Source organism: Accipiter gentilis, chromosome 4 (genome assembly GCF_929443795.1).
Source record: "Accipiter gentilis chromosome 4, bAccGen1.1, whole genome shotgun sequence".
Classification (NCBI taxonomy): domain Eukaryota; kingdom Metazoa; phylum Chordata; class Aves; order Accipitriformes; family Accipitridae; genus Astur; species Astur gentilis.
Genome location: NC_064883.1, coordinates 40,857,373 through 40,885,316, shown reverse-complemented (window position 1 = coordinate 40,885,316; position 27,944 = coordinate 40,857,373). Strand labels below are relative to the sequence as shown.

Sequence of the window (27,944 nt, the reverse complement as noted above, 5' to 3'; positions counted from 1 at the left end):
TATCCATCAGGCAGGACAAGAATCACAATACTGACATTACTGTTGGGACTCCTATCTTTGTGTTTGATCTCTAGTGCCATTCATTCTGCAGCTTTTCATCATACTTACTGACTTTATATCCCAGCTTTTCAGCATGAATCCTCTTGGCCATGAACTGCCCTTCAATCAGTGCTCGTATTTCCACCTCCTTTGGAAAGTCTGAAACCTGTATCAAAGAGGGAATACATTAAGTTAACAAGCACCTTACACAGTATACATGCCAAGCTGGAGACTGGTTAAAAATGCAAGGCAGATTTATAGTTGACTATCCTTGTCTTCACCCTGAAGTCTGCTTTCAACTAGGCCCATTTCTTCACTCACACGCACAAGATGAACCTGAAGACTCATGACAGAGAACACAACCCATAACCTCAGTGCTGTTGGCAAATCCATTAAACTTGAAATCAATGCACAATGGGAAAAGGTTCTACTGCAAGTTGTAAACTCTTCTCTATGCATTTTCCAGCATCAAATCTGCTTAAGAATCAATATCTCGAAAATATAAAATTAAAGCAAGTAGATAAAATTCAGATGCATTAAGCAGTGTCACAAAAATTTTAGATCTATTTCTGTCTGCACAGAAGTGAAACCATGTAATCTTTTCATTAATTTATTTAGTTTCCATACATAAAATTTTCCTGTCCTTTCATCAACTAGAATATAAGAAAGGCAACAGAAGTAGGAAAATATTGAACTACAAACAAATACAAAGAATCTTCCACAAAAAGTTTAATCTTTCCACGCACTACAGTAAGTGCCTACAACTTGTAGAACAGCTAGAAGTGATTAAGCATTCATTTAAACAGCAAACATTTAAGAGACTAGTGCTACACTGCAAACACAAGATAGTATCAATCTCTGTTCACCTAGATGAGGTCTAATCGACTGAGAGTCATGACTGATCAAAGACATCTCTTGAGTTTCAGTACCACCCAGAAAGCCAGATTGTTTAAACCAGGTTTAAACAACAACCATTCCTCAAAAAAAAAAAGATACAAAGAACTTTCTTTTCCATAACCTAATTTCTATTTTAATTTCAACTGGACTTGAGCCTGTGCTTACTTACATACCACTATGTAGCTTGTAGGTTACTCCAACACATGCAGGACAGCAAAATGAGGTCTTTACTTTGCATCCACATTTAGTGCAAGATAAAAGACAAAATATTATAGCCCAGAGTTTCAACACATCCTTATCTGTGTGTCTGAAACTTAGAAGATGGGAACTGAGTCATGTAAATGTACTAAACTCTCAATAAGCTTAAAGTTAATCCTGTTTCAAAACCAGTGTTGGTTTCAGTAAATCCACATTTTCCAGTAAAGGAAATATTTCCACAAAAAACCACCATATAAGTTCTAGTTCAGACTTTGCACTGTAGATATTCTCAAGCTACAGACCAAATACTTCCTTATGAAAATCATCCCAGGGACTTGCATCAATAAATGAAACTTGAAAGCAAGTATCTCAGACAAAACAAAAAAGATGATGGCAAAGATTTCAAGCCTTGACAGTACTCCTTCAAGGTTTGAGACATTAACTAGATTATTACTACCTTTTGGTTGTCTCTGTTGAATCTGTGAATCCCAACTGCTTCAGGAGTAATTTCCATCACATCAAAGTAGAAACCTGCATCAAGGAACATTAAAGAGCGTCATGTTTGCTCCTAGCCCAAAGTTGAAATCTTATTTCAGCACATAGCTAAAATTATAATAAATGTTTATCACGTATTTGGAAAGACATTTGAGTCACCACACAGCCTGTTTCTTCACCAATTTCAGTCCACACATTTATTGAATTTAACTACTTTCAGTTTACAACAATATGGATTTAAGCATGTCTGGTTTTATGCATCCAAACAATATAATAAGCACCAAGCCTACCAAAAAGCACATATCCACCAGAACACACACACAAGCAATAGTAGGTAATATATAACACATCCTAGAAATAGTTTCAGTAGTGCATGCAAGGGTGAAAGAAAAAAAACAAAACAGAAAAAACGGTTAAGTTAGTAAGAAGAGTACAGGAATACTGGAACAGTTCACGCACTGGATTAGATTTCATGAGCTTATTAGAGAACATCAGATATTTTAAGTCATGAAGCAGAGCTGGTCTCTGAATAGTTTTGACGAGATCTGAAGAAATGCAGTAATGGTTTGTAGACAGCTAGACAAAAAGCGTGAAAAAGATTTCTTTTGTGTTGATGGCAAGAAGGGTTGGTCAGAAAAGATATTCAAGAAAGGAGACCAAAAAAAAAAAAAAAGAAAATGAGGACAGAAAAACTCAAAGGAATAGCTAAGAAACTAAGGAGAGTTTCTAAGGTTCAGACCTGGGAACAAGAGTATGCTCCCCTAGGAGCCCTATGATTACTAGCCAAAAAAAAACCCAAAACAGTACCGTGCTTTAGCACACATAACCTTTTTAGTTTAACATTCCAAAAAAACTGCCAGTAAGAAACACTGTGGGTTACAGATCTGCAGGCCCTGCCAGGAGGATGTATGTCCCAAAATTTCTTTTCTGACCCTGCTGCCACCTTGAATCTGACAGATGAGGTCTTCAGGTAAACTTGCTGGTTTTATTAGCCTTCTCAGTTACCTCCCAGATGCAACAGGACACCTATTCCAGTCACTCCTCCTCCTTCCCTATTTGCTGCCCCTGTTACACTCATTATCCCAACCTCACCTTAGCAGCTGCCTTTGCCCATCTCCAAACCTCTGCAGGGGCATCTTCTCACACGAAAGGGAGTGCAGGGTACAAGTGACACAAGGAAAGGTGCCTAACCAGTTACTTCTTTGCTCTGCTTCTCTCAGGAACTCAGATTGTGGACATTACTGTATTTTTACATGTATACCCAGAGGTTATCCAAGCATACAGGTTATTAACGACGACTTTCACAAAACACCCATTTTACAGAGGATTGAGATATCCAAGTGAATATATTATAATACAAATTTTTAAACTTTAAGGCAGTGTCCTGGTATCCTTCAAATCAGTAACAATATTTTCATCAACTTCCAATTTTTTTAATACTGTCTAAAGTGGCTGACTTCTGAGTTTCGGAATAACTTCTCCCCATTTTCTGAAACACCCGAATTGATTTGTCTTCTAGTGAAAAGAGATTCCTGGTCATTTTAATACCCCATAGAGATTGGATTTGACAGAAAACATAACAGAGCTTCTGAAAATTAAAAACCAGTGCTAACCTCACAGTGTCAAGAAACTCTTAAATTCACTTTCCTGAAGAGTGAAGTCTTCTATAGCTTAAATATCTACATTTAAAAACTTTGCTACCTACAGTTCTTAAATTAATTTTATGGATATCAATTTAGATCTAGGATGATGGCGATGATTTCAAATCCAGCTCTGCAATGGTTAAATTTTAATCTTGATTACACATATGCTCACTTTTCAATAACTTAATTCAGAGCTATATACTACACTCGCAGAATGTTAAACCGTAGGAAAGAAAATAATGTAAAACTTAAATACATGGGTTTATGTATATTATTTCAAAATATTTCCTCCATCATCATTTTGTTTCATTTCATTCACTTACCATAATGTGGGGAAAAAACAGGGATGAAAAAACTCTTGTGACATACATTGGGGAAAATGCAGGAAATCTGGGTATCATTTCACATTACTGCTTTGTTCACATGCGTGAACAAGATTCTAACAACTGAGAAAGAAATAATATGGAGCTATTTAATTCACTTGGTTTGAGTCTTCAGAAAAAGAAACAAACTTTAATGAAAGCCTCCTTCAGAAATTACTAGTTTTAAACATTCTATAGCTAAGATGCTGCTAACACCCTTTCAATGACCAAAAGAGCTCCATAAATATAATTTTCTTAGTGAATACTGAAGGAAAATACTATCATGACACTTAGCCTGCCAACAGAGCATTTCTAAGTACACATTAGGAATTTCTCTCGCTCTGGTTAACTTAATTCTTGGCCTTTATCATGACCCAAGTAAAAAGTTGGTACAGCACCCATTCAGGTATGTGTCTAAGCAACCCCTGGAACTCCCAAGCTCTGCTAAGGCTCATACCCAAGTTTCCATTGTTTCCAGCAACAGTAGATGATAAGGCTTTAGAGAATTCATCCCAGGAGCCTGAAGCACAATCATCTCTGATCCTCTCTCTCATCAGAGAGCCGTTCTTAAAACTGAAACACACAAACATACCATATGCATTTCCCAAAACATTTGGCTCTAGATTTTTAAAGCAATTTGTTGTTTTACTCCATATTGGTGTTTATTGTATCAGCTGAATTAAGCTGAGCAAGCTAAAAAATACAACCACTTCTTCATTATGGAAAGAGATAGAGACGGAGAAAACTAGGTAAGAAAGAAAACAAATACTACAGGACATGTTAAGGAATGCAGTGCACAGATGTTGGTATACATCTCTCCAATGAGTCAGCTTAGATCCACTCTGGCAGACCACACTAAACCCAGGCTAGCTCTGAACAGCTAAGACATCTCCTCAGAGAAGTACTCTGACACAGCACTAAAAAGCTCACTCTGAGATGACTCTGCAAGGAGAAGCAAGAGTGTCTCTACATTGCATTCATGATTTCAGGAGCACGGTACCGGTATGGAGCCAGCTTGGGTTCAACAGGATTTAGGAGGTCTAGCTCCATGCCAGGATCTGGCAAAGGAAAGCACCACAGCTGCATCTGCACGGTTAAGGTCCAGAGCCAGTAAACCATGCTGTCAAATAGGCATCTGTTCTGTGTTTATAGTCTTTGCACCCTTTATGCAGTCACCTCCTTTGCCATCTCTGTGAATATAACACTCCTGCAAAATACTGCCGCATTGGACTCGGACCCAAAGGAAAGCAGTTTGAATACTCTCCAGCACGGAGTTATCAGAACAACTCAGCAGAAAAGGCAGAGAAATATCCAGAAAGATGGCAAGGAAATTACTGAACTTGCTCAGTAGCAGCAGCTGAAGTTACTGGAGTTTTCTGTACAAATACTCTGCCTGGTAGCTCAGGCACTCTTTTTCTACTAACTGAGGGTGCCCTATTAACTCTAATACTCTATAAATAAAGGGGCATTGGTGCAAAAGGGACAGTGTCAGGACAGAAATGGCTAGGCAGGAAGAACAGGAACTCTTTATATCTGCATAGCTACAGAAATATCTTGTGTTCTGAAAATCAGGTTTGGCCTTCTGCACATGTTAAGCTGCAGTAAAAGAATGGCAGTATAACAGTTATTCAGAAAAATGCCTCAGCATCTCCTTTCCTATTACAAACAGGTTGCTTATATAGCTCTTTTACACAGCAGAAGTGGGAAAAAATTAGGTAGAAGAGAAATTTGAATGAAAAACTTACTTAAAAAAAAAAACCAAACCAACCAACTGCTGGGAAATCATAATATGAAACTCAGTAACTTGCAGTTGACATCATGCTTTTGAACTCAACTTCATGAACACTGTTCCCACTGTCATTCACAGCCTCCTATTACTGTACAGGTAAGACTCAACATTACAGTTAAAAGGCAGATTTGAGCTTTGCTGAAGTTTTGAGTTTCGAGCACCTACAATCCAGGGGATTTAGACAAAAAATTTATCTGCATATTACTTGTAAATATTTGCCTAAACCCTATGACTTGGTTTGGAAGTTTTTACCCTGAATACAGTGACTCAGTGAGGGAAAACATAGCTTCAGGCCACCTTTCCACCTACTTGGCTGGCGAGGGGCCAAATAATTCCTGAATCACAGCAGCCAAAAGCTACCATGAGGATCATTCTCTCAGATGGGTTTCTTGAGATCTCAGTGTTTTCCACATGCACAGCCTAATACATCCCTGAACAGCACTGACTATACTCTTCTCTGAAAAGGGAATCTTCACCTGCCCCATTATGTCCCCTGTGGACCACTAGAAGAGCACAGAAGTTATACAGCCTGGTCAAGCTTCTGACATTTCACATTATTGTATTTCAGAAGATTGTTATTCCTGTATATTAAATGTATTACCTTAGATTCATAGTGAACTGGCTCTATGTATACGTAAAAATAATTTCAGCTTTTTATTGCCATGAGAAATTATCCTCCACAACTCTGCAGTTTCAGTTACTCAAATTAAACAATAGGAATACTATAATGTTGATGCAAATATTTCAGCAGTAAATTGCCATATACCGTACAGAATGCTGAATGTTCTATTCTATTCATTATCATTTTGAAAAAGAAATAAAAAGCACTAACAGAGAAAGAAATTTATATTATTGATCCCAGATGAACAAAAAGAAATGATATTACCATAGAAGTGCCATATATGTTTGAGAATCAACAGGATTGCAGAGTATATGACCTTCTAAGGCAGGAGTTGGTTCTTGGATCCACAGGAACAATGTGTCACTCGTGCCAAGGCTAATCTGGAAGGGGGAAAAAAAAAAAAATAATTGAAGCATTATCACAATGTGCACGGGAAGCAATACAGAAATTAAATTAAAACCATTTGTTATTACCACTAATTGTTTTTAAATTACACATTAAGTCAATTGGATTCGTGTTGAAGCTAGCTCTGACTTAGGTTGTCACGCCAGTGAAATACATACTAGATAGAGACTTAGGTTTTAATGTCTGGAGCATTAGTTAAAAATACTCACAAGAGTTTACTTAAAATCTTTCAGGCAGCTTACAGATAGAAACAAAAGAAGCGTGAATCCAATAAACAGAAAATCAACACTAGCAGATAAATTTAACTGATAACCTACAGCTATTTTACATTTCATATATTTCATTTATTCAGGGATATGGACAGTTTTCAGGAGTATGTTTTGACTTACTGCAATATCTCCTTCTTGAAGTCTCATCCCTGCCAATGATGCTGAAAGCAGAAAGTCAGAATACCAGAAAAAAGTCACTTTTTTGACTCAACCATACCATGTTGTATGAGACATCATAATACATCGTGCTGACCATCTCGAAGTACAATATAAATGCCAAATATGCTCATAATGGCCTTGGCCTACACAACGTAAAAGACAGGCAAAGCATTTGGGTGAGGGAGTGATTTTTAACAAAATCAGAATGCTCAAGACAAAAGACTGTGGAATTTCATGATTATCTAATGTTTTATGTATTCGAGTTTTAAATACAGTGGACCTTACTTAACAACACACTTCAAAGGAGAAACTCCCACTTAGATCAGACTACTCACATATTTATTGGACTAAGCTAGATTTGAATCTCTCGAAGAAAAACTGGACTTTGGGGAAATGCAGAGTTTAACCATCTCCCCGAATATGAATGTAAAATATACCATGATGAAGCCTCCATCTTTATTCAAACCTGCACATGTTACTCTCATACGGATAAGTATTTTTCACAGTCTTGAGAAACAGACAAATTTGCTCTATACTAAAACAGTCTCCAGGATTCAAAAAACTGACCCTAAATTAACACCTTCCCTTAGACTGATAGATCTCAGTATAACAAAAGGACAGCTCTAATTCTTAGAGAAATCCTATGAGGTCCATCTCCACCTTTTTGCTTGAAAAGATATACAGCAATTTTTTAACTCATATTTTCTAAGTTAAAAGGTTAGCAGTTCATAGTGAGAATAGTTTCTTAGGGGCGGCAAACCAAAACTGAAGTTATCAAGAGGCAAATGAAATTGCCTCTAATTACTAGGCAAAAGAGAATTCATTTGTCATACCCAGCTTATCCAAGATGTCTATATCTCAGAAGAACCAGTGATGGAAGGCTGTTGGGAAAAGGTATTAATGCTGATAAACACGATGTTCTTTCACTGTATAGGAAGTATCTGAGAACCAATGAAATTGATTTAGAATTTTAGTACGTACATAATCATATTCACTCAATCTTACACATTTAATCATCTCACCTGGATTGTCTCCTGTAAATGCTACTATTTTACAGTCTGGGCTAAACCCATAACGCTGACTATAATATGGAGAAATGGGCCCCTAAGGAAAGAAAGAAAAAGAGAGGAAAAAACCCTCAAGAAATGAAAAGTAATCTTGCAATGTATGACATAACATGTTGTTACATAGAACTGAAAAACCCCAGAGCAGCTACAATAATCATTTCTGTGTATTTAAGGTATGAATGAATACTTTAAAGATTTTTAGCCCAATTTTTTTTGTTGTTTAGAACCTCACAGAAATACCCTCTGATTAGATTTTGAAATAGGTTAAGTAAATAGTAGCATTTTAGCTTTGGGTCCTTCTCCAGTTATTCACATCAAGTAACATAAACAAATCCATCTGTTTTGCAAACATACGTGAATATTAATACATAGAAATTAGAAATTCAATGCAAACATCAGAGGAAGCACAACATTAATATACATCACAACAACAAATGCTGCAAAATGACCCCTATTAGTTTAGGGGTCAAGAACTGTATTTTTTTTAAGCCACATTTGATAGCCATAGAGAAAAAACAGGAGAAGAAAAAAATCCATAAAAAAATACAAGCACATCTATGAGGATTTTTTGTATGTTCCTCTCCATCACAAAAGATCAGCACTGAATACAGAGGGATCAGGTGATGGGTATCTACACTCTTACATGTGCACCAGCTAAAGCAATAGCTCTTTTTGTGCTGAGTAGTAAGACTAAATTCATTTACTCTAAGAGATGTGCAGCTTGATTTGATTTCACCATTATGCTACATGAACTGAGGAGCTTTAAATATCCCAAATTATTCACAAAGATTACCTCATTAACTCTACAAACAGTTTAAAACAAGGTCTCTGTCAAGAAATGCAGATGTTGGATTCTGTTTCCGCATTAATAAATACTGTGCACAGTTCTGCAGTGACCAGGTGCTTGTGGGCATGGGAGGGGACCCCAAAGATTCTTATCACTGGAGCACCTATCAAAACTTCTCTCATCATAGCCCAGGGCATGCAAGAATCCAAGGAGATCAACAATGAAAGCTATGACAGATGCCAGCTAGCAGCTTTCAAAGATGTCTGTTTCTGGTCTGGCATACACATTCACAACACACCTGGAAATATTAAATCAAGCAGCATAGCTCTGAGGATAACTGTGTGCACACGCTTGCGCGCACACGCAAGTACACTCCAAGGAAGTGCTATTAGCAGAACTCTCAGCACAAAGCCTTATTTTTTTGCTTACAGCTCTTCTAGACAGGCACATACCAGGACTGAATGGGATGGTACAGGGCATCCTAGTTTCTCCTCTAACCCAGGTGCACAAGCATTAAGGCAGGACACTGACCATACCTTTTCCCAAATCTGCAGCAAGTTCATACCAGAACCTACAAGACAGATCAAAACAGGAAGCACGTATCATTAAACCTCAGACAGTACTGTATCAGAAAATTCCACCTCGTTACAGGCAACAGAAAATTCACAGATGCATATTTTATATTCAAAGAGAATGGTTTCAGCTCTTCTAAGCATAAAGGACACTGATAATTCAGCCTCTGGATAGCTTTCACCTCTAAAGGTAGCAGGAAAGGCTTCTCTGATGCACAATGCACTAGACAAATCAGTTATTCCCAAATTAAGAGCAAAAAGAAGAACATGGATGCCTCCCCATCAGCTCCTCCCCAAATCTTCCACCTTAGACAAAGACTTCACTACAGCTATCTAAAGGTGATGCAGCAATATCACATGAAGAAATTCCCCCCTGGGTGGTATGGCTTTACACTACTCCTTTGAGTCCTACTCCTACCTTTGAGTAGTATCATATAAGCATCTAAGTCCATGCTGACTAATCTTCCTCCGTATCAACGTTTCCTTCTTCAGAGATGACAAAATAAAGGCTTAGAAGTCCAAAAAAAAAAGCAAGAGGTCAAATTTTCAAATGTAGCATCTGATTTCAAGGCTAGGTTGGGAAGTCCAGCTTTGAATACCAAAGTCATGATTTTCAGAAATGCTGAACAGCTCAACTGAAATCTGTAACACCTGCAAGTACACAACATCTCTAAAGTGTAGATTCTGTGAACTGAATTACAGGTTGCAAAAACCTAGGTAACTGATTTGGTCACCTATTTCCTCACCAGAACTATCACCAGATCTGAGGAAGGCCTTTGCAGTTTTGGTTTGGTTTCTCATTGCTTCTTCCTCAATATTTTATTGCTGGTTTAAAAGTTAATTGAAGTTGGTTAGTGGCCGAATCTACATTACATACTGAGCACTCCACATCCCTTGCTTATGTTTCTAAGATGCCTTTAATTGCACATTTCATTACACTTGAAAATCTGTATGTGTTTCTGGTTAGTACTGTTCAGGGACATGTTAGTCTTATTCTAGATTAACAACATTTTCATTTCAAAGACCGTTTAGCCCACGACTTATCTCAGAAACACAGGCATATTCTCAGCTGAGCACAGTGGAAAACCTGAAATTTGCTTCCATTCAGTACATCTTTAAGCTTTTTAAAACACAAAGATGGTGAAGTTGACCCCACATGCAGTGTCTGTGGAACAAGACCATGCTTGCAATGCTGGGACACAGAAGAAAAGGGATGCAACCCACATCTTAGCCAGCACACCACAAGGCTCTAGCAGCACTCTTATTCTGAAGAAAGGCGCATGCCTGCAACACACTCCGCACACATACACTACTGCTAGTTACACATACACTGCTGCTGGTTACACACGCACAAATGAGCCCCCCATCAACTCCCAGTAGCCTTTTTCACATGGGCTTAATAATGAGGTTAATAACATTTATAAATAAAGTATGTATTTGTGCAGTCCAATCCTAAGCACCATCAACAAGGTATGGACCTAGTGCTTCAAAGAGTGTTGTGAACAGAAGATGTGACACACTCCAGCTGAGATACTGGAATAACCCAAACCAAACTGTAGGATATTTGGATTATACTTAGTAACATAAAAAATAGAATTAAATTTACTAAAAATCAATCAATCCCATTTCAGGCAAATTAAACACACTTAACAAATTATGCACCAGTTTATTTGGCCTATGATTCTACAGCAGGAATCCGAGACACCACAAAGTGCACTACACCTTCCGCAGGCAAAAGGTGCATTTTCCTTTTCTGCTGTCAAAATCGCTACCACCCACAGAGAAGGAAAGATGGTAAGATTTACTCCAGCTTCTCTCAGTTCTCTACATGAGAACACTCTTAAATCTAGCCATCCCCTCCTTCCAGCGGTAAACTGAGTCCTTCCAGGGTAAACTGAACCCAGCATCACTGTCTGCACTTCCCAGAGGCAGAGGGTGTGAGCAGCCTTGAGTCCCAAGCTCTCAGGCATAACAAGGCTTTCTATGAGGAAATACGTACATCTATAAATTTTCCTGGAAAAGTCCCTAATTTAAAAGGCCAAGAACCCCTTCACTAAATTAAATTAATCAGTGAGCAACAGAATCTCTAAATAAATAGGAATTTTACTAGAGAAAGGTTAGTTGCTATTTTCTGTGGGTTTTTAGAAAAAAAATCCTTTCCCCTCCCCACCCTGCAAGCCTAGAGAAACATTTAACCAGTATCCTCCAATGCAATTTTGCTAGACATAAGGACAGCCTCCAATCTTTCCTGCATAAAACAGGAAAAACACTAACCTTTATAACTGAAAAGGTCTAAGTTTATATTATACAGAAATGCTTCAGTTTATTGACTGGTAGATATAGTGGCACAAAGACTTTAATATGCCCTGAGAAGAGAAAGATGAGCTAATTTACCCCACCCTCAGAAACTCATTTAAAAGATGTGAAACAACTGTTTTACAAGAACTATTAATCTGCTGGCCTGGATACATCCTATCCAACTGCAGGCACCTGCATGAGAATCTCCAGTCAGTGGAAAATAAAAACCAGAGCTGAATGCTCCCTGGAACCACTTCACTTTCTCCTTTGATTATACAAGGAGTAGACATACAGCAAGTTTCTAACTCAAGCACTTCTGGTCATGATCTACACAACTAAGTTCAACGTATAAAGTAAGTAATAATCTGAGAACTAAGGGGGGAAAAAAAAAACCCAACACAAAAATCAAAGGCAGCTCTTCAACTTGTCACTCCAAATGGATACTCCATCAGCAAGGAAGGTCAATAGCCAAGGCCATGGTCTAGTAAGGACTGAGGAAAGGATCAATACGTGGATGAATAGGATTCAGTATTTCACTGCAAGCATCACTGACTTTTAACATAAAATGACCAGAAGCACAATCAGGACTTGCTAATATTTACTACATGTACAAAAGTATAAGTGCTTCAACGCTGGGGGGGGGGGGAACCAAACACTTTCATTATAAAGACCAAATGATGCAGACTAACTGGTTTTATTAATCAGCAAACTAAAGATCAATAGTCGCATGAATTTACAAACAGTTAAGTGTATCTGTATTACAGCACTCTGGACTGCCTTTTCAGTGAGCTAAAATCATAAGCAGTGTAACTCTGCTGACACCACGCAAGCTACATTAGGAGTAAATTCAGCCCACCACGCTTCCTTTTGAAAAGGCTTCAGTTCAAAGCATCCTTGTTTGATAGAACAACAAAAACAAGTATGCTAAGCTATGATTTGCCTAAGGCTCTTAGAAAAGCATTTCAAAAGATAAAGCTTCTCTAGGTCAAGAGCTGAATTGCTGTTCTTTAAGGTGTCTTCTAAAAGAAACAATGCCTCAAGTGTTCAAGTTGTTTAGGTCCCAAATGTATCTTACTTTTAACATCTGCACAATACAAATGAAAATCATTCTTCATTCCACCAGAATATAATTTCATTTTTTTTAAATCAATCACTCAGGGTGCTCAGCCATTCACGAGGAGTGATTTGAACCTTATGAGATTGGACCTCTAAAAAGAAAAAGAAAAAAAAAAATCCTGAAACTAAATAGCACATTTCCTACAATAACTTGCAAATTTAGAGAGATAAGTTATTGTGCACAGCTAAACAATTTGACAGGGTCTTTTAAAGACGATATGACCTGAAGTTAAACCTACAGAAATGAAGAATAGGTCTATTATCTGAACATTATTTCGAGAGATGCATTTTAAACTATAATATACAGGTACAATGTAAAAGATCAAGTGAATTGCAAGAAATGATAAATGACAAGAAAACAAGTTTTTAGCTGGATCCAAATAACTACTGCATACTTTATAATTACATCTTATTACTGGAATTAGAATTCTCTCTTATTATGTTAACAGAAGAAAGGAACAAACAAGGCAAAATATAGCTTACAATGCCAAAAGATCTTTTGTCTTGCAAATAGAACTATAACATCCTGCTTAGTTCTCTTATCTTTTTTTACACAAAGACTTAATAATCTTACATGCATAAACATCCAGAGGTATAACAGAACAGGCTCTCCTAGAGCTGTTCGAAAAACGCAATACATTTCCTAAGAAAATTTTCCAATTAAGTAAATTTTTATTTTCTGTAGTTTAAAATGGTTTGGTTTTCAGTCAAACACAGAAATTTTCATGTCCTGAAATTGAAGAAGCATGAGTTTCCCCCACCTGCTTCCACATAGAAAAGGCAGAGGTAACCTTACCAAAGGGGGGGGGGGGGACGGGATGGGACGGGACGGGATGGGACAAAACCAAAAAACCCCACACCAAACCAATCCCAAAATGATTTTTTTTTTAATGCTTATAATTTTAAACATTTGAATCAAAATTAACACTTCAGCCTCATCGAGAAATAAAAAATCAATGTATTTTTTTATCAGAAAAGGTACCTTGAAGATCTCACCATCTCTCTTTGAAACACAGCACATGGAGATAGTTCTATGGGTTGCTGAGTGACTGAAGTGCTCAGTATTTGGGCCTAGCAAAGTGCAAATCTCCAAAGAGTTACTATTGCCAATAATACACAAAAAAATAAAATTCACCTGTGAAAATACACAGCTAACAGTACAGGACCAGAAGACAGATGTAATAATCTCACAACTGCTGCAAAGTAAGCATGGATTGCCTTACAATTTTTAAGGTCTCTAGTATAACTGAGATATCTGATATTGAATAAGTTGTCCATTAGCTAAAATTGAGGTGTCATGCCTTTTCGTATGAGCTTTGATGGAACAATGAAGGAAGAAAAATGAGTTGGTCTTAACACATGGGTGTCAACTATGGCTCTATAACGTAAAAATTCCTTAGAGAGCCTTGTTATCTAACCTTTCAGCTCTGAAATATATCTTCTCTTAGTTTCAGAGCAGGAATCAAAAATGCTATTTAAAAATAACAGCACAGCTCCCAGGAAAATGGTTTCCTTTGTAACTGCCATTTAAAATTGCCATTTAAAAGCTGGATAACTGAGATAACACACAACAGAAAAGAGACGCACTAGCCTTGTCACTTTTTTGTCTTTGTTTTGATGAATAGAGAGATATGGAAGGTTAAATATTTTTTTAACTGAGCTTAGGAATTTTTTGCTTGGTTTATGCTTTTTTCTCTGGTTCATTTTGAAAAGATATTTCTGTTGCAGATCCATACTCCAGTTAGGTGGGGGGAAACATAATCACAATATATATCTTGTTTACATCCTGTGCAACTCGGAGCTAAACCAGCAAAACCAAAGAACAAATAGCAGAACTATGAAGTCTAGCCTAAAAATCCACAACTTTTTCATGTTTTTAAATAGATATTTCAACATTCCTTTATACATCATAAAGTAATGAAAAAAAGGTACAATTTCATTCAAGAATATGTTCTGTGCATCCATTTTATAGAAATGGGAATCATACTATGATGGGGATAAATAACCACAGCTGACAGCACTGTCAAGAGTAACAATAAATTGAAAGGAGTAACTTAGCTTAAAATCTAATACATTTGTCATTAAAGTTTAAAGACTGAAAATAAATAGCAGAGACCTTGTCCCCCTTTTATGTAAGGTGGGGATGGAGAGGAAAATTTCCTTGTTGAATTGTACTACGAGAAAAGCCCACGCACTTACCATCACTATAATCAATGGGTGCATAAGCTCCTAGGAAAAGGGAAGCTGCAAAACTACTAACCAAAGAGATTCTCTGAAAGAAAAAGTGTGAGATAGTAAGTCCCATCAGTATCCACTTCAAAGAAAGTAAATTATTAATTGGAAGCAGTAAATGTTAATAGATGCTTAATGTTAGGCACAGAAAGCACACAAAAATGCACCTAGATTATTCAGTTCTTACTGCCTAAGTAATACACCAGATATCAATCTAAAAGTAACCCCATGATAAAAGCTGTTAATAGCTTTGCATTCTAGTATATTAGCAAACTCTATGCTATCATGAATTAATTCACAACTTCAGTGTATCACAGAATCTCATTTCAAGGAAAAACACTTACTAATAAAAAATAATAATAAAAAAACCAACAAAGCCACCTGTATTGTTGATGACAGGGAAAATGCCTAGAAACCATGCGCTGGTCCAGCCAGAGTGCAGATCTGTAAGCGTTTTAGCAGCTCTGACAAGGCTCTGCTAGCACCTTTACATGAACAACTATCTTTCTGCCAGCTGAGACCTCAGACCTCCCTGGAGCCGGTAATAATCAGCTTTGAACTGATCCACTACCTGCAGCTCTGCCTCAGGGTATGTTCCAACAGGGCATTAAATCCAGCTGTAGGGCTTCTAACACTGGCCCCAAAATGCCCCAGCCTCATGACACAACGCACTGATCCAGCACAAACTTGCTTCCACTTCAAATCTGCTATACAAACTACCAAGTTAACTGGCTACCGCCAAGCTTTCTGCATGATCAAGTATTATCTGTTCCCAAGAAGCTGGCATAAAAGCTGACAAATTCCTTATTGTGTGCTCTGACTAATTCAGGAGAAATATGATTGTCACCCAATAACTAATCAGAATCAAATCTCTACTGGTCGAGTGAGGCAGCAGTGACAGGTTTTTTATTAATGATCACAAAACCACTGTTTCACACAGCATTCAAAGACAGACTATAGTCAGAGCTCTAAAAGGTGGTTATAATGGCCAGGGAACTTAATGATGCACTTGCTCTTCATGCATCTCTCCCCAAGAATATATCATATTGTGCTTAGATAACGAAGGCCTACCTTCTGTGGTGCCCCAGTGGGCACTAGCTGCCTGAAATGGAAGGAAAAGGATGAAGTTAAACTGTGAATCAGCCAGTTTAGCAAGCTGACCTACAGACAGAAAAACATCCACCTTCCACATGTCATTGAGACTGCCAAGCTGCTAAGTGCTTCTTTAGGGTCCCCAAAAGCAACTCTGGCATAAGAGATATTTTGTGCTTGAACACAACATCTTGCATATCCTTTATTGCTAAAAGGTGCCATCAATGCAACCAGCCCTCAAAGTCTAAAATTGGTCTGTCTAGTTCTCAGTTCCATGGACCCACTTCCTCCCCATTAATGTATCTTTCCCTAAATTTAGTCTTAAGCTTATGATCAGACTGTACTAGTATTCTGTTTCGTCCCATACCTTACCACTGTAAAGGTTATGTAATGAAAACGTACTAAGAAAGAAAAAAATATTAAAAATTAAGCATTCTCCCACAAAATACAGTCAACTTTGCTACTCACTTCCTGTTAACTTTTTCATGCAGGGGTGAGATTTTAAAAAACACAAAAAAATTATGATCAACGCTATCAAGAACTGCAGTAATACAAAAACAGGAGCAGCCTGACTTCACAGGTCAGGATGTTTGGCATATTCTAATCACAGGACAGGAGTCCTTCTCTCATTTACATCATATTTGCATGGAGTTTTTACCTTGCTTCAAGCCATGGCATTTCAGTCACAGATAGATACAGACTCAACAAACTGAAACAATAATGGAATTGCAAGCTGATTTCTGAAAACTAAAAATCAGAAGGAAACCAACTACACAATGCATTTCATTTGTAATAATAGAATCAACGTAGCTTCTCAAGGGAAGAACTACGAAAAAAGTCTAGAATCAATGGCAGGTTTTCTCCTACGCACATATGCATGGATGCCAGTTTGTATGGCAGAGCAATCACATTTCTGCATGCAAATGGCTAGTTCTAAGTGTGAAAATTTCAACCGTGTGCTTAATTACGCGCTTGTGTTCAAACTGTTGTAAATACAATTTGTTATCACCAAAATGAAAGTGTTTTTTAAAACTTCTTCCACAAAGGTGAGATCCAATGGAGCCTGCTATGTTAAATATAACATTCAAGATAGAACTGATGCCCAATTTTTATCTGCCTAATGACTAATAATTTAACAAAAAATAATCAAATTTTCAATTTTCAACTTAAAATCAAACACAAGAATCAAAACACCCTTTAGTAAAAAAAGACTGCAAAAACACGCCCACAAAATTAATTTTAAAATATTTTCAACTGTATTTTCCAATAAGCATATTGAAGTTGACCCAACCTCAGTTTCCATGTAGACTTCAGGATTCTGGCTGTAAATCTTTGCTATCTGGTTTCCTGTAAAACGCTGAGAAAGAAATGCAAATGCTTAGAAACACAAACCCTAAATGGAGTCAATAATCATTAACTCTGTGTAATGAGTTCAGTACATTGCACTTTGGATATTTAATTTGCCTGATGCATGATGAAAGTCAGTGCACAGTAGGCAATCTGCGCTAAACAGGCTATAATACATAGTCTCATTATGAGAATTTTGCTCACCTTTTGAAAAAAAAGCATGTGAAAAAGCATTACTATCCATAATTTACATTTCAGAAATGACAGTTCAATGGAATGAATCACACTTATTCTCTGCACAGGAACCAGCACAATTCAAATGCTGCCTTCAAATCCTTGAAAAGGTTTAAGCTACCCAACCTATGTACCTCTCTGAGGCAGGTGAATTGGGAGCAAAGCAGGAAGTTTCATACTGAAAGAAGCAACTCCAGCACAGGATAATAGCTATAAGAATAATTATTTTTCATCCATGCATTATATCAAATAACAAAAAGCTTCTGACACTGAAACCTTAACCTTTAGCAAGTTAAAAATAAACTGTTAGTGGTATGCAAAGTCTGATTTCAACACTGGCCATAAATCTGGCATGATAATTCAAAAACAGAATCAGCAATTTGGGAGGTTAGAGCCTTATTCTGTTGAACCAACAGCAAGTGTAGCCAGGTGCTGAGATGCCTGGAGGGCAGCCCTGCTCCCACTCCATAACTCATTGTCACAGTTAAAAGAGAGGGAAGTGTCAGGAAGGGGAGACAAGTGACAGAGTACTCTCCGATAGCATCCCAAACTTCTGGAACGCTTCTCTTAGGTCAACAGCTGCTTGTTAGCCTTCAGGGAACATTAAAAGGCCAATCTTTTAATTGCAGAAGTAACCTAGAGCAGGGATCCACAAACAGAGGGGTCATAACACCAAGTAAACCTGTAACACAAACTGGATTGCCATCCCAATGGAAATGTGGCTGCACAGGAGCTCCCGGGGGAGAACAAGGCTCTGAGACCATAAGCATGGCGACCAAACACTGTATTCCAGAACCACTGGCCAAATGCAACCGCTCACCCCAGCTGCCTCCTGCAGCAAAATTTCCAGTGTTTGCCTAATTTCACTTTAAAATTTCCAGATCCTCCTTTGTGAGACTACTGCAAAGCACAGTATCATTAGAGTTTCTTCAAAAACTCTCCCTTTCATAGTTAATGGCTGGTCATTAATCTGCTGCGGTACCACTGTAATGGCAAATTGTTTCTATCGCAAGACTCTGCTGAGGACTTTCTTCCCATCCACTCCTTACCTCATAGGCTCGAGAACCAGTAATACTCGCTAGGTGCTGTGCTCCCCCCACGGCTTTCTCCAGAGCGCTGCACTGGGAAGCTGTGCTAGAATCCATCCAGATGGGGCTGTTACTGACAGAAAAACAAGCCTGCAACAAACAACATCCTTTATTAGTAAGTCTGATCTCTAAGAAGTCCCTGCTAGAGTAATAGCAATACAGCAGACGTACGTATCAGATCACAGTTCAGTTCTCTGATGGGCCCTCTGGTCTCCTCTCAATTACAGGAAAGCATATATTGGGCAGGATGTTGGTCAGTGGTGAAAAGTTTAACGCAAACTTCACACCAGAGGGAAGCAATATGTTTTTTTCTGCTGTTACTTGACATAACCTGCAGCACCATGTCTCAGTACACTCCTTTGGTAGCCAAAGCCCTGGGCCCTTTTATGCAAGTTTAGCCCAGCTTTTTAGAACTCTTCTCTAAACAATCAGATTATCTTTCCACAGCTCTACTAACAGATTTCTCTTTAAAGGTTGGCATAACCATTTGGAAATGCAACTGAGGCTTAGTGCATCACCAGAGAGCATTCTAATTCCATTTCCATGAGTTTTGCACAGACGAGCTCTTTCCAAAATTAATCATTTAACAGATCAGTTACACAAATGTCTCCTTTTCAACATACTGTCAACAACTGTCCTTTCTGATCTTGAAGTAAGGAAGGTAAGGGTCTTCAAAAGGAAAGTTGATTCCCCCCTACTTTTCTTTTTAAATAAAAGTTTGTCAAGTCTATGTTCAAAACTTAACAATCACACACACACGCCAAAAAAAAGTTGTAAAATACTTACAGGTTGTTTACAAAAATATTAAACTTCCTAAATGAGCAAACAGGCTGTGACTCTGACACAGAAAGGTTCTGGGACACCCACTGGCACCTGTAAGCTTTTAAAGCAGTATAAACTGTCACTCAGAAAAGGAAATGTCAAAAGCCCTGGAGCTGAAGGAATAACCAGTACATTTCACTTTATGCTGCAGGGGCATGCAACTCAGTCAAACAAGAGAAAAGGTTTGCAAGGAGAAAAGCAATGTGTAAAGAGCAGACAAAGCACAGTGTACCTCTCCCTTCAGAGCTCTTTTATGCACCTTACCTTTAGTGACTGATGTAGAGGCAGTTTGGATGATGCATTCTTTAAAATTTGGATGCTTCCTTTTTTCCAGTACACACTCCCATGTTGCTGTAGAAAGTACAGAAACCGAAGTTGGAGATGACCTTTCCAAGCCACAAAGTTCATATCCTGATCTGAACTTCAAAGTCTAAGGGACAGAGAACTCTCTCTAAACCAGGACCAAAAAATGCACCTTTTCAAATCAAATGCCTCATTAAAAGACTCTTTAAGGTTGAGCAAAGCATATACTAAACCAGAAAATGTAGGAGTCAAGAGACAATGATGATTCTGAACTATAGCAACTTCTAGTGGGAACTATTATTACACTGCTAATGGCATTAGATATTTATTTGAGGGCTCTCTGAGCTGTAGCTATGGTTCCACAGTCAAGACTGTTAGTTCTGTGCTATTTCAGTTACATGCCTGCCCCAGTCACCACTAACAGACTGCATAATATTGAGATTATTTGAGCTCCATCTCACAGGTGGCTTCCTCAAGCCAGGCATCTCTGGTTATGCACCTGCAGGACACCCTAGACAAACTGCAAAGCACCATCCAGCGAACCCACTAATAGTTCTGATGACACCAAGTACACACAGAACCCCCTGGGCACAGAGTACTTGACCACAGCAACATCCAGATTGTACTTCATATCTCTCTGCCATTTCTGCAGACAATCAAGACCAAGTTTGTCCCTTCTTTGGGACAAACACTGGCACATCAGTGCACCTCCACAGTGATCTGCAGCATAAAGACAAGGTTCTTCAAAGAGAAAAATGAGAGACACAACGTGGATTGGAAGGGGGCAACTAAATGAAAGCTGTTCTACCTGAAAGAATCTGAATATAGTACCAAGCTGATACCCCCAACTTGTTGCAGGATGGGTAAAATAAATGGAATATGAGCAATCTGAAAGCGCACTTCCTTTTTTCACTTGAGTAAGCTGGGGTTACTTGGCAATCCCTAACTTCTGTTTCACTGAAGAATTCATACCCGAGCCTTGATACCAGCTATGATTTTCAGACACTTTGCTCAGACTTTCAACTGAAATCAATGAAACATGGAGATCAAAGCAAGAGTTTTGATTAATTAGTCCCAGATATATCAAGATGAATAACCTAAACCTCATGTGTCAGAATTAGCTATCGCTTTGGTGCTATCCTCACCCTGAATATCATCTGTTAAAGTTATAAAAGACTTCCTTGTTTCACCAGCATACTTGGAGACTGGCTAACTGCTAAATGTCAGGATGGGTTTTATAAATCTCAGAAAAAAAGCATTATGCACTACAGGCTAAATCATGGCAGCATCTTTGTCATTTCTGCATCAAAGACTATGATCATTTGGTTTTTGTTGTTCCTAGGCAGATCTCTATCCTAGCCAACAACAACTGTGCTCAACAGGATGTTACCATGCCTTTAGCAAACAGTGCTCCTCACTATTTTTTCTACCCCATTTCCACAAGCACCTGGATATGCTGAAACTCAAAATGACCCCAGTCATTTCAGAATCTCTATGTACAAAAAATTTAAACAACAGGAAACCAACTAGTTATGCACTATACTGATCTAAACAGCTGCACTATAAATCTCACCCTCCACTCCCACTACCTTCTAGTGATTGCTTTGTGTGCTTCAGGTTTTAAGTTCCCCTGAGGAATGTGTCTTTTAATGGATTCTTATACAGAAGCTTTGGTCTTACTTGATGTCATTATGGTCTTGGGCAATACAATTATTTAAATGAAATTTATCGCTATACATTATACTCTGTTGATAAAATACAGTAAGACTGGTTTTTTTCTTTATAAACTAACCTGGCCAGCACCAGACAAAGCTCTGACTTGAGAGAATTTAAAGCCCGAAGACTTCATCTTTTCCAAAATCATATCCAGAGCCTGTAAGAACAGAATCAAGAATGACTGTAACGAGCTATCAAATTATGCATACTCACAATCTCTGGAATTAAACAGTAAATTCATGTCATCACTGATAAGAGTCCATTGGCAGATAATGAAAAATTAGCTAATGACTATGGACTTCTCAAGAAGATGCATAAATTAATTTACTAAGTAAGAGTCCATAAAAGAAAAGTTGAATCACACAGGGGAAAAAAAAAAAAAAAAAAAAATCTTTAAACAAGCTGAATGACGAAGATCCATTCTTTGAAACCTAAATAAGAGGCAAGAGTTAAAGAATTCCAATTCAATAAAAAGCCACTTTTAAGAGTACCAGACACAAAGCAAGATTATCTTTTTCTGTTCTTACTTTTGGAAATCTATGAAACCTTAATGGGGTGGACCCTGCACCCGATCCCACAAGATGTTAGGTATCCTCAGTACCACTGCCCCCAGTGTCACCTGAAAACTGAAAGTCCCTTTAATATAAGGCTAATTCAAGTGAATTTTAGCACTTTAAGCACCTAGGTTAATTTTGTTCTAGCCACATGTTCCTGAAGTTTAAAACCAAAAATTAATCTATCTTTACATAGTTTCATTCAGATTAGCATTTCCCAGGCTATCTTGACAAATGGACCACTGCAAGACTTCAGAATTTCCCAAGAAACATCAGACACCTGTATCACCTTATTATTAATTTAATAGTTACAACTGTTCCTGTTCATTGTGGTTCAAAAGCCCAACTGCAAAGAAATTTACCAAACCTTTGTCAACTACCATGGATTACCAGTTGGGGGTTCTGTGACCTTTCAAATATCAAACTATTCAAATCACAGTAATAAGAAAAATTTACATAGTACCATGTGAGAGCAAGTGTTGCAGAACCTGCACAGAAGCAAGGAAGGCCTTCTTTTGAAATAGAAAAGAATGTTGTATTCCAAAATAAACAGCAGTCAAAGTGACTGGGAATCAATGACTAAATTGTTCTTTAACCACTTACCAGTTGAGACATCAATTGGTTACCAAAGCTAACCTGGATGCTACAAAAAAACAAAGATTTAAGCTAGGCAAAGCAACAGCTGCCTCTTTTGTGTATGAAACAAAAAGATTTGGAAAAAAAAGAACAGTCTTTTTTCCTAATGATTTCCTAAGTCAGGAAAGGATTTATCACATATACAATGCTATAATAGTAGAGACTGCAAAAACAAACAAACAAACAAATCCTCAAAATGTTAGCAACTTCCACTATGTTTGTTGATAACATTAATATTTGCATACCAAAGACACAGAATAATACTTCAAAGAAACAGAATACAAGCAAAAGTCCTATGTTGATTTGAATGATGAGTTTCACTATTGCCTGGAATACATTTTCTTTTCAGTTAACAGAAAGGAAAAAGTTGAACTATACAAAGCTTGTTCGTACCTTGACCCACATTAGCACAGGAGAAGTGACTGTCAGTCTGTCACTGTGAATATAGACTCCACCTTGAGTCCTACAGAAAAACGGTATTTTCTCTTGGTAAATTCAGCAATTTTTTCCCTGCTAAGCAAAGTTCTTCGAGTTTATTAATAAACAAAGAGAGTTTGCAATGCTTTTACATTATGAGCAAGAATACTATCAGTGTTTGAAACCTGGAAAAATAAAAGCCAGCTCCTAGGAGGTGACATTAACCAATGTTTGACCCAATTGTAAAGTAAATAATTTGCGAGGAAAGGCTCCGATCATGAAGCAAGATCTGTGATAGACTCCAATGCTGATACTGCTCATTGACTCCATGTAATTCATAGTTATTTCTAAGTCTCCTAACTGTCACCATTAGTGGCTTGGACCTAGAAGATGAAATTTCATTTTTGCTGTTAAACCATCAAGTAAATAAATGTACTTCGTTAAAACTTATGACCACAGAGGATGACATTTGTAAATTCTAGTCTGCTAACTGAAGTAAACAAACACTGCCACCCTACATCTTATTGTGAGATTTGGAACCACTGAATTTGTCTTCAAATGTGTTTTAGAAGTTCCCCTCATGCAATTTACTTGCTGTTATCACAGCATTCTACCCTGACACAAAGGCAGTGCTTACTTCTGTGTCCCAAAAAGAAACAGTCATGTCCACAAGTCACAAAGTCCCAAAAGAGAAAAAAGAAATTGTTTATTTATACATAATACTTTGGGGTAGATTTTTTTAATCTCTTTCCTGTCAGGAGTTCTTGCCATATTTATATACCAAGGAAGGCAAGAGTACATACTACCCTTACCAAGCATGAAACATGAACATGGCATGAACTTTTTCCATGCCTCCACACATATCAATGAGACCAAATAAGGCAAAAGCCTTCCCACCCTGACCTCCAAAGTTCTAAATTATATTATCCAAGTAAAATATAAAAAGCCGTACTTAAATTCCGGAAGGTCTTTATCAAAATGAACATTATCCTCATAAACGACTCTCAGCTGTTCATCAATAGCAATGACTTTCAGCTAGAAGATAAAAAACGGGATGTTAACACAAACTAACAATAATTAAATAGCACTGAGAACTCATTTATAACAATTGAATTCCCACAGACAAAATGGGAAAGAAGATCACCCCAATCCATATAATTCACTGAAAGTATAGGTACAATTTTACATTAAACAGGTTATTATCTGAATTTCCAGCATGCCATCTATTCAGCAACATGTACATTTGTTTGCTTACATTCTTCCCGTCCTCATTTTCTTTCTCCTTAATTGCACAAGATCAAGATGCAGGCATATGCCGAAGAACAGCAAACAAATTACCAGGTTTGTAGCTTGCATCACAGTAACGAATTTTTCCAATTTCTCCAAAGAATACAGTATCTTAAAGGTGCCATATTGGCTTCCCCTCTCCTCCCCCCTCCTTTTTTTTGCCCCATCTTTTCAAGGAACATTAGAATACCTTGAGGACCTTCCCTGCTCCCCAAATGGTGAGTAAATCAGAGTATACCAGTCTGGCAAAGCTCAGAGGGCATTACACAAGTGTATTCTAAGCTTCTGCAATATATGGAAAGCAAGATCCCTAATAGGTAACTCCATAAAGCTGAGCTTTCTTGTAAGCATAAACTAGAAGAGCACCACAACCTTTTCTCCTCAATCTTCTCTCAAATTCATCTAGTAGAGAAGAAAAACATTACAGCCTAGAAGAAAAGTGAGAAGATAGCTCACACTCTGCACGTATTTCAACAAGGGAGAGAGTGCAAACTGCTGCTGAAGGAACAGACAAAAAAAACCTACAAAGACTAAGTCATCTCAAAGAGTTGTATTCAAATAACAAGGCCAGCCCCATTTTAGCTATACTAATGTAGGGCCATTATTTATGCACTGGCACAACTCATTACCAATCTGATGCCCTGCACTAGTTTAAAAATGGCTCTGACTCACTGCAGCTTAATTGGCTTTCTGCTTGCGGCATGCCCCCTTAAAAAACACTTGATCAACCTAACCTGGATGTGTCTTTTCAAGCTCCCAAACTTCCGCACAGCCATAATGAAGTCATTTATGCTCCTATACCTATTTTAAACATCTTCAGGCCTATGCACAACTTGGGCAGAGTTTCTATTCACGGTGTAGTAACACCCGATTGTGCCGACAACTCAAAATTTCAAGCGACCCGAGCATCCGTGTTCACGATCCTACTAATCTTGATTCACACGATGACACTGGAAAAGCTGGATTCGGGTGCAAATCCCAGCTCCCAGCCTGCCTGATGCGGCAGGCAGAGGGGTCTCCTCGCAGTCTGCACGTGGAGAAGGGCCACAGCGCTCTCCTTTCCAGGATTAAACGTATCCCTAGCAGGATGGGGAAGCGGGACACGTTAGGACACGCAGCCTACAGCTTCAGACAAGAGAGGGGACAAACAGAAAGGGATGAAGGATGCGCTTAGGCAGGCAAAGAGAAGGAGGCGTGCCAACAGCCAGGCCCACGCAGCGCTCAGCGTCCCCCAGAAGCCTTAAAACACGAGAAGGCGCCGGGAACGATGTTCCATCAGCCGTGGCAGGCTGCTGGCGTGCGTGAACCCTCGGCACCGAGCTCAGCACAGCATCCCGCAGCGCCCAGCCCGGCCCTGCTGTAAACGAGGAAACCCTGCGAAACAAAACCGTCGCTGGGTGGAAGAAAAGAGGCGATGAGAGCTGATGGAGGGGAGGGAAGGCCTCTTCCCCTTCCGTGCTGCGGGCCACCACGGCGGCAGGTCAGTGGGCCACCACGGCGGGCGGGCCAGCCGGGGCCTCGACCCTCTCCAGCTCCCCGAGGCCCGGCTGGGTGCGCCCCCCCCCGCTACGCTCCAGACCCCCGGAGGCGGCTGCAGGCCCCGGGTAGGCCCCGCCGGACCCCCGTCCCCACTACCGGCCGCGGGAGGGGAGAGGAGGGCCCGGGTGAGGCGGCCCCGGTACCTGCTGCGTGCTGAAATCCCAGCCCAAGTAGCAGGGAGCGGCCATGGCGCGGCGGGGGCCCGCCCGACCGCTCACCCTTGCCCCGGCGGAGCTGGGGGGGGGGGGGGGGCGGCTTTGCAAGGCCCGGCCTCCCCGGGCCGGGGTGGGGGGGAAGCCGCCAAGCCGGCCCCGCGGAGCGGGAGAGCGGGAGTTAATGAGTGTTCAGCGCCCACACAGCCGGGCTGAGGCCTCATCCTTCCCTCCCTCACATGGAGGGGCTGGAGCGAGGGCTGAGGAGCAGGGAAGAGCCCCGGGGAGGGGATGGTGGCCTGCTCAGCGCCGGTAATTTATGTGCTAATTAGTGGGGATCTGCCAGCTTGCAGGTGCCCAGGTCGGTGGGAAAACACCGGTGGCAACACACCAGTGACACCCCCCCCCCCCCCCCCCCCCCATAAACGGCAGCAGAACAAAAAAAAGGGGCAACTTCAAACCAGGGTCCGAAGGAATTCACGGAATTTTAATATTCCATTAATACGTGCCGGTCCTCTTGTGGTACCGCACGCTGGTTTGTGCAAACACACTTTTGCAGTGTTCCATAAAAAAAATGCAGAATGGTTACTCGGGATGAAGTTTTGGGTTGTGGTTTGCTTCTTTTCTTTTTTAGTTGGGAGGGTTCGGTGAGGCTTTAGGTTTTTGCATTACCTGCCATAGCATGTGACAAGGAAAGTGGAATTGCTTAATCAAAAGAAGGCTCACCTAAAATAGGCTTTCGTTCTGCAATCAAGGCGGTATCTCAGCAGAGCCTTAATGAAGTCAAATAGGTTTTGCATGCCCAGGATCTTAAACTGTGTTAACAGTACAAATACTTAACTTGAAATGCCCTTTAAACTATAAAATATTACTAAATTTTGTCATATAGTGAACATTTTAAATACATTTTAAATATTCCTAGTGATTTCTCAAATCCCTGACTCCCATAGGTTTATACTTTTAAGATTTCTAGTTATTCTTGCAAAGAAAAACCTTCAAAACATTAATCCTGAAGACTCTCAACCTATACTGCAAACATTCTAATATACTGACTTTTAAACCAATCTTACTCTATCATATCATCTTTGAATATTCTGTACTGAGAGTATCTGTATTAGAAACGTGATCACAAAATCTTTAAATAAGACAGAGTTTAACTTAAAGTTATCTGAAAAATATTTACAATGTGGGAATCTCTTCAAATGCGTAGTGTTCTTGGCCTGCATTTTAGTGTCTAATCCTGCAAATTTATCTGAATAGTTTGCAATCAGGAGGCATCCCAATGAAGTAAGTGGAAGTACCAGTCCATTTAAAATAAAGGTACGTAGAATTGTCACCCAGTTTGTAGTTTGTCTTCTTTAAATCAGATGGCCACCAGGTAGTGATGGAATTTCCCTGCCCCTGAGAAAGAAGTTCATGCTGGATGGACCTGTCCTGAACAAAGGTCTCACTTAACCAAGAAGAGGCTGTGAAAGGAAACAAAGCTTTTAAAATGTTACCAAGAACTGTTTTGTTAGTGTAACTCTTACCAGACAACAAACAAAGAATCAAATAACACATAGAGGTTGTTTTTCCTTTAATGCAGAACGTGGCTGGTGAGCCAGGGAGGAGAGGCTTGCTCTGCCCTTTCACTTCCTGCGCATTCCCTATAAAAAAGTAACAAATATGGACGCCAAGGCTTGTAATGCTGCAATTTTCAAATATAACTACTCGCAAAAATGAAGAGAAACTAAAGTCAGTTCTGAAGAAAGCCATAGGAATGATAAATGACTTCAGAAAAAGACATCAGTGGATTTTTTTAATTTTA

At 39.1% G+C, this 27,944-nt stretch overlaps 1 protein-coding gene across 2 annotated transcripts in view; it reads right to left on the bottom strand.

The window, feature by feature from the left end:
• XYLB (xylulokinase) overlaps nucleotides 1-27,339 on the bottom strand; it is an 87,604-nt gene extending 60,265 nt beyond the window's left edge. The window contains exons 1-15 of one of the 2 annotated variants that reach the window (XM_049798508.1): nucleotides 27,321-27,339; nucleotides 24,112-24,194; nucleotides 23,136-23,205; nucleotides 21,629-21,709; nucleotides 19,798-19,884; nucleotides 18,673-18,801; nucleotides 17,334-17,399; nucleotides 14,918-14,990; nucleotides 9,185-9,303; nucleotides 7,901-7,982; nucleotides 6,840-6,880; nucleotides 6,310-6,425; nucleotides 4,092-4,207; nucleotides 1,592-1,665; nucleotides 109-205 (exon numbers count right to left, since the gene is read on the bottom strand). In XM_049798508.1, the coding sequence (XP_049654465.1) occupies nucleotides 109-205; nucleotides 1,592-1,665; nucleotides 4,092-4,207; nucleotides 6,310-6,425; nucleotides 6,840-6,880; nucleotides 7,901-7,982; nucleotides 9,185-9,303; nucleotides 14,918-14,990; nucleotides 17,334-17,399; nucleotides 18,673-18,801; nucleotides 19,798-19,884; nucleotides 21,629-21,709; nucleotides 23,136-23,147 (1,093 nt within the window). In that variant the 5' untranslated portion in view covers nucleotides 23,148-23,205; nucleotides 24,112-24,194; nucleotides 27,321-27,339. Of the gene's footprint in view, nucleotides 1-108; nucleotides 206-1,591; nucleotides 1,666-4,091; nucleotides 4,208-6,309; nucleotides 6,426-6,839; nucleotides 6,881-7,900; nucleotides 7,983-9,184; nucleotides 9,304-14,917; nucleotides 14,991-17,333; nucleotides 17,400-18,672; nucleotides 18,802-19,797; nucleotides 19,885-21,628; nucleotides 21,710-23,135; nucleotides 23,206-24,111; nucleotides 24,195-26,128; nucleotides 26,224-27,320 lie in introns of those variants that run through there. The other variant, XM_049798507.1, reaches the window with a different exon arrangement.
• Between the last annotated feature and the right edge of the window lie 605 nt (nucleotides 27,340-27,944).